This window comes from Penaeus vannamei, chromosome 8 (assembly GCF_042767895.1).
Source record: "Penaeus vannamei isolate JL-2024 chromosome 8, ASM4276789v1, whole genome shotgun sequence".
Lineage (NCBI taxonomy): Eukaryota > Metazoa > Arthropoda > Malacostraca > Decapoda > Penaeidae > Penaeus > Penaeus vannamei.
In genome coordinates, this window is record NC_091556.1 from 36,928,856 (window position 1) to 36,936,355 (window position 7,500).

General features: G+C 33.9%; 1 protein-coding gene across 6 annotated transcripts in view; it reads right to left on the reverse strand.

Annotated features, from left to right (window-relative positions):
* The window catches only part of TBC1D5 (TBC1 domain family member 5), a 32,076-nt gene that overhangs the window by 6,184 nt on the left and 18,392 nt on the right, over positions 1-7,500 (reverse strand). For 3 of the 6 annotated variants that reach the window (XM_070124641.1, XM_070124642.1, XM_070124639.1), the window contains 7 exons: positions 7,265-7,282; positions 6,477-6,527; positions 6,189-6,306; positions 3,077-3,204; positions 2,370-2,515; positions 2,109-2,215; positions 903-1,158 (listed from right to left, as the gene is read on the reverse strand). In XM_070124641.1, the coding sequence (XP_069980742.1) occupies positions 903-1,158; positions 2,109-2,215; positions 2,370-2,515; positions 3,077-3,204; positions 6,189-6,306; positions 6,477-6,527; positions 7,265-7,282 (824 nt within the window). The remainder of the gene's footprint in view (positions 1-902; positions 1,159-2,108; positions 2,216-2,369; positions 2,516-3,076; positions 3,205-6,188; positions 6,307-6,476; positions 6,528-7,264; positions 7,283-7,500) is intronic. The other 3 variants (XM_027359683.2, XM_027359681.2, XM_070124640.1) reach the window with 2 other exon arrangements.

Below are 7,500 nucleotides of genomic sequence, written 5' to 3' on the forward strand. Positions count from 1 at the left end.
CAACCACTACTTTAAACTTGTGTGTCATGAGTTATAACAGCCCCATATTTCACAACTAATGTTTGAATTTCTCTTTTATAGTAACTTAAAAAACATGTAGTTGATATTATTTTAAGTATCACTCTCAAATTATACTACATGCTTGAGTAAACCACTGGATATTAGAACCATGTTAAAATTACACCCTTTTGTAATATAGTAATTTAAGATACTACGTATTGCTATTTATCAAATCATTATTAGTTGTATTTTTCTGGTCCATATGAACAGTAAATAATGGGGAGCCACGGTATAAAATTATGCTCTTTCATTCTTATGCTCTATGGGTTACTTGTCTATTTTCAAATAATGTCTAGCTTTGATGTTTATCCTCCACTATATTTCTTTTCATATCATGATAATTGTTCTATCAATATCTCTACCTAAAGGCACTGTTACTCAATATAGGTCCAAAAATCAAAAGCATTTTGAATGAACATTAAAATCAAGTACTAATAAATAACTTTTTGGGGAATCTACAAGAAAAAAGTACAAGTTATATGCACTCCAGAAAATAATTAAACATAGATATTAGCAAGCTGTTTTGCAAAAAATGTGTACAAAATCTAAATCTAAATGCCATGGGGCAATCAAATTATCCCATGGTCCAAGATAATATGCTGCCTGGCATGATTAAGCTTAACTTCTTACTGATTAAAGTATCAGTAAAAATCAAGCAAACGTGCAAAGCTAGATAAGCTCCATAAAGCTCCTGAATGCAAAACAATTTACAAAATTAAACCTTGGTTAATGATCTTCTCATTCTTGATGGCACCTCAAACTACTAAGTATTTTAACATTGAACAAAACAATTACATAGAAATAAATACATGATTATTATCCCTTGCATGCCCAGCACCTACCATTTAATGGATCAGTAAATGCATTTGGGGAGGACAGTCTCCTTGCTGTTGAGCCCTCAGCTGTGGTTGGAGCTTGTTCCCCTGAGGTGGTCCTCTTTTTTATCTTTGACTGCTGGGTGCGAGGTACACTGGATGATCTTGCTGTGGTTTCTGGGGGTATTAATGTCTGAGGTCCTCGGTGAATATCTGGGCGTCCTCCTACTGTTGGTATATGGCGTGAGGCTCCACTTGAATACCCTGGCGGCCGTGGGTGCTGCTGTTGGGCAAATGTGTGTTAGGACATGAAATGCAAAACTTATTTCCGCTTTGAAGGGTCAATCATTACTCCTTCAACCAGAAATCACTATTCTTTTACAATAAAAATACTACTTAAAAATTTCAATTGGCATCTAAATAATGATACCATTCACCTCAAACAGTACCTGTGAATAAAAATCAAATCACTCAACATAATTTTATAAGTTGGAATCATTATATAAAACAAACTATTCAAGCTATGTTTTTAAAATCTTTAATATTTCTTCAAACTCTTCAATGTTTTTCTCTAGCTAATCATACCCTGAATTAACATTCCAGTAAAGTTTAATACTCAATTAAATTCACAATGGTTTGATATAAAATAAAAGAGACAACACTGATGTTACCCCAGCCCAAATGTAGGTTTTAACCCTTGACAAGATGATTACCCTGAGTTTGAGGACCACTGACTTCAGGTTTTCTTTTTTAATGATTAAGTGATGTAAAAAAAAAAGAAAAAAAAAAAAAAAAAAAAGAACATAAAAGGGAAAAGAGGAAAAATAGCTTAGCAATCTTATTACCAAATAACAGTTCATCTTCATATAAGTCTTGCAAACTACTAATTTGAATTATGATATATGTTATATCAGTTAAAGTTCACTTTCATGATTTTACTTTGACATGTACTAAGCAGTCAACACATAACATGAGTTAATTGGACAAGACCTATAACAGTAGTATAGTATGATGTTATAATTTTAGAGAAACAATGGAAATTAGAAACCATATACCAAACAAGATATTCATATTCAGAAAAAAGAGGACAAACCTGTTTATAATAACTGTCATATTGAGAAATTTACATAATATACCATTACTAAAAGCATCTACCATTAAGTTGCAAAATCTAAACAGAAAAGCAAAAAGAACCTGCACTGAGATATTATTTATATGTTGCAAAATGTGTACTTTAGGGTTGCGCAGGTGAAGAGCCAGCTGAATGATGTACTGAACATCTGCAGCTGCTGGATAGCGCATAAGAAACTTCAGGCAAGTAGTGTAGTCACCCATCAACACTGAAAGAATGAAGAATGAAAAAATACAAGATAAAATTACTTCATTAGATTCATAAAAAATTTAGGTCTTTTTAGAAAGATACCATTATCAGCAATCATGGATTTAAGTAATTAATTTCCTTTTACATAAAACTGCAAGTCTTTATTAACTTACATGGCTCTCTAATGAATGACAGCATGGCAATTGTGAGGAAGTCTACAAGGGGGAATGTTGGCTGGCTGTCTGAGAAGATTGCATCCCACACCATGAGGAGGTCTTGTAAGGAAAACTCTCTTCCAAACAGGAGGCGAATCCATCGACTGATTCCGGTGAATCAGGTTATGGAAAATGGTTTCAGTTTAAACTCATAACTCTTTTATTTCATTATATATATTCTAATCTAATTGTGGTGGTTTCTTCATACTTTATGATGAGAATAAAATCTAGAGAATATCTTCCAAAGAAAGACTGAAAGATAGCAAAACTGGAATGAGTGCAGTGTCTGCTTCAAGGAAACAATTACTGCTGGGCTATCAATTTTAATTTGATTTTCGATATTCAGCAAACTATGATAGAACTTAAATATATAACACCATACATAATATGAAATGACTGTATCATAACTATAACCTATCAATAATAAATAAAGTACTTCATATTAAATACTTGACTGCATATTTGTCTTATCAATGAGAAAAAAAGGGAAAGATCTATCTGTATCCTTCTCTAACAAACAAAAAATGTAAAGCAAATACCTCCTTCTATGTAAAATAATTCCTGCTATGTATCAAACCAAAGTTGACAAAGCATGTAACAAAACAGTAATCGATAAGAGAAAACAAAACATGCAGAGGTTATCAATGGAACACTCTAAGACATACATGCCATAAATCTGAGGAGGAATTTCGAGACGGGCAAGATGGGAGTAGAGGGCGGAGTCATGTCGTTGTAGGAGATTATCATGGATGCTCGTCAGCTTCTGAACTAGCAAGTTTGTTGGTCCTATGTCCTACAGATACAATAATCAAATTAAGTGTCTGAAATCAGTATTCTTTCCATAGTTATTGAATCTACTCAAAGGACACAAACAAGACAAGTTATTTTTCTACAGCTTAATACCACATGCAATAAAAAACACTTCATTTCTCAGCTACAGCAAGGGTTGGTAATTTCCCAGGAAATACTCTTATTTCCTATATTGGTAAAAAATGATGGGGAACAATGGGATATGCATAGTATATACTGAGAAACAGTACATCTGGAATCATTATTGTACATTAATTACAAATAATGTGTTCATCTATCAACCTGCTTTCTTTATTGATTTGAAAAGTACAATTGAACTTTGAACATTTATATTTTTAAAAATCTCCAGTCTTTTAATCAATTTCTATCATGATCATATATTGGGTGTTTGGGTCAAATAGAATAGTATGTCATCTTTACAACTCATTTCATCTATATATACCTCAAGATCACTGGGAATTGGATCACTTTACTTAGAACTAGACAATCTTTAATAGATAATGATATTAGAATATATATATTTCTTTTGAGGAGAGAGAGAGCGAGAGAGAGAGGGGGAGAAAGAGAGGGAGAGAGAGAGGGAGAGCAAGAGGGAGGGAGAGAGGGAGACAGAAGGAGCAAGAGAAAGAGAGAAAGAGAGAAAGAGAGAAAGAGATGGAGAGAAAGAAAGAAAAATAGAGAAAGAAAGAGAAAAAGAGAGAAAGAAAGAAAGAGAGAAAGATAAAAAGAGAGAAAGAGAAAAAGAGAGAAAGAGTATGTGTGCATAATTGTGTGTGTATGAGTGAGTGAGTGAGTGTGTGTGCATGTGTTTAAACATACATACAAAGATATCACTCCAAAAATTATTTTGTCTGAAATGTTTTGTCACTTCTGGGGAGTTACACAACAAACCCCAGGTAAATATATCTTTCACATGTCTTCTACCATTGCTGATAATACTGAAAATGGACTAAATTGGATAACTATACTTCAGTGAAGATCTTTAATTGTATATCAGAGACAACAAAATACAAATTAGAAACGCACAAGAATTCTTTTTTGATGTTAAAGGTAAATTGCAAACATATTCAATTTCGTACTCTAGAACAATAATGTAATGCTATGAAAATCTATAAAACACAGCCAGCTATAATGAGATTAACAGTTTCGTTAGCTATTTCTATCTCTGTCTGAAGTCAATTCAGAATGAGCCATACAGAAATTCATCTACTGGCACCAATTTGCGAAGATCGTTAACCCCTTGGTTTCGGTTGTTTCATGGCAATCACATGGCCCAAAGTACAGGCATTAGGCTTACGTGAGCGGGCACTATGCTGGGTATGCAGCTTTTAGGTTGGGTGCAAGTGAACACTTGTGTATGGTGACGAGACTCCATGCCTCCCCTTTGCAATATTATTTTCTCATAAGTGTTTTTAGCTTTATGTCCTTATCCAACGTCTATAATTGTCATTTGATTTATCTTAATCAAATAGTAATAGACTTTTTTCCTTAAATAGATTCCATATCAACCCTCTAGGTAGTTCAAAACTCATGAAAAAAAAACTTTGTTACTTGTGTCATCTTTTAAATTTTGTTGTAATATTCAATTTTCTACATACAACCTGCACAGCTAGTCATGGCAGCAATGAATAGGATGCCAAGGATGAAAATGGCATCCTCCCCAGAGGTGGCACTCTTCCAGTCATGGTTCACGCACATTACATTCCACAATTATTTAACAATGGGAATAATGAAGAAGTCCCTTTCTAAATGCCAATTGAGTCTAATAACCTTCCAAGAGGTCTGTGCACTTATGGCAAATCTTTCCGGTCTCTCCGACCTTCAGCTGAAAAGCTCATGACGGCAAGTTCACATCCCTCAGCCCACAAACAGATTTTTTCATAACATAATGATCACGTCCAGGTCAAAGGGGTTAATGACTTTACTTTGTCACAGCCTTGATTGTGAAAAATAACTATGATGTTTTCATCCATGAAATGGAACTTCGTTATGGCCTAGAAATGGAAGAAATGATCTTAATGACCTTTGATTAAAAACTGATTCCATTTTACTCTCTTGACTTTGCAGTTCAACTGATACATTTGATTTGTTTAGTATTCTCTATTGTTTTACTATCCATGATTTAGTACATTTTTCCAATGTTTTGTTTGTAGTGTAGGTATTAAGTAATGAGTGATATGCATCCATTAAACTAGTTTACCCCTTTAGATCCAGATGCTTCACTGCCTGCACATGGCCCAAAATAAGAGCATTACACTTACTTCAGTCATCTTCATGTCATCTTTCAAAGTAGTCCATAACTTGGTGCAATAATAACAACAATAAGTAACATTTTGTTATTCATGTCCTTTTTATATTTTTTCATAACATTCAATTTTTGGCAACAAAACCTGTGCCACTGGTCACAGTAGGCAGGAATAGGATCCTGGCCATGGAAATATCATCCTCCCTGGAGCTAATGCTTTTCCAGTCATAGCTCCTGAATGGTACATTCCACACTTGTTTATCGAAAGGAATAATCCACTAGTGGCAAGGTATTCCCTTAGCTGAAATTCTCTCAATGGCAAGTTCCTGTCACCCTGGCCCACAGTCAAATTTTCCCATGACAGATTGATCATGTCACCAGCCCCTCAAGCCAAATTTTTTCATGACATGATGGACACATCATCTGGATTGTAGGGTTTAAGAATGCAGTTTCAAAACAGTAAGGGAATCTGTCTTGGTTACTTATTTATCTTAAGGCTGACTCCATTCCTTACTGTACCATTTCCCAGCATTTCATATATTTTTCAAAATATCCTTGTTGGCATATACCTGCAAATACCCACATTTACTATCCTGTCTCTATCCCCTGCTATTTATTGTCCAACCTTTGCTGCAGCAGATTGATGCATCTCTATGATATCAAATCCTCACACTTTAACTCAAACTTGAAAATATACATATGGCAGTGCTACCCTCACGAACCTGTGGCCTGGCAAATGGCTGAGCATTTAACAGAGTTGATCGAGGGTCAGGTTGATTTCCTGTTTCTGAGACTACATACCATGGCTCCAGTCCCTTCATCACGCCCTCAAATAAACAACTGTAATTGAGATATCTTATAAGCCTTAAAAAAAGAAAAAAAAGAAAGAAAGAAAGAAAAAAAAAAAGTATAAAATATATCACAATATGCACACAAACCAACAGCAAAGATTGTTATTCTCTGGTCATTGTGTAATGTAAAAACTAAAGCTACTTCTTAAAATGACTTACTATGCATCATGTTCTAAATAAGCTTCATCCATAATTTCTTGAAGAACATTTCTGAAAAAAAGCATACAATTACTTGGATTATAAAAATCAAAAAGAATTCTTTTTGTTTCTGTCCTATTTAAGTTTCTCTTACTTTTACTAATACTCCCAAAATATGAAAAGTTAGGAACATGTACTACAGTTACCTATCACATACATACTACATTTACAATTCAAAATTATGACAAATATAATGTCAAGGTCAACAATATATTGAGTACAAAGGTCTTCTTTTGATTTAAAACACTCATGGATGTAGGTTCACTCCATCTGAGCAAAAATGTGACAATTAACATTATAAACACTCAAAAAAACACATGTTTTAATACAAAACACTTAAAATATCTCCATCATAATAGTAAGTGTCCAAAGCAACAATCCTTAACCTGATTGAAAAAAATGTTGTGATACATCTGAAAAAAAGCTGCTACACCTGCTACAATTCACATCTTAGTAAAAACACTGCCATAGAAAATTAGCAAAAATGGCAATTTTTTAAAACTCACACCACTACATAAGGCAAATTATAGTCTGGAATTAAAAGTTATGTAAACACACTTTTACAACTTTAGAGCACTACACATCAGTGCTTTAAAAGAAATCTGTAGAAAACAACCAACACAACAAATAGTTGTATTCATTGTCATGATCTTGTTTAATTTTTGTGTGACTCTACTAAGCTTACAGTGCAAGACTTTTATGCTCTCCCTTTTGAGCATTACTTGTACTAATATGAATGTAGTACTTACAGCTGGTACCCAGTCAGGCTGCAGCATGGCAGGCAGAAAAAAAAGGGAAATAATGCAGAGGCGACAAAAATATCTCCTTAAAGGATAATAAGTATCTATAGGAGTAATGAAAGCCTTATTTGCAAATGCATCATAAATACTAGCAGGTAATATTTAATTTGCCGAACGTAGCCAGCAGCAGCATAATACCCATGTTCTACTGCATGTCAAGAACAATGAAGTCGGTGTTCCATTAT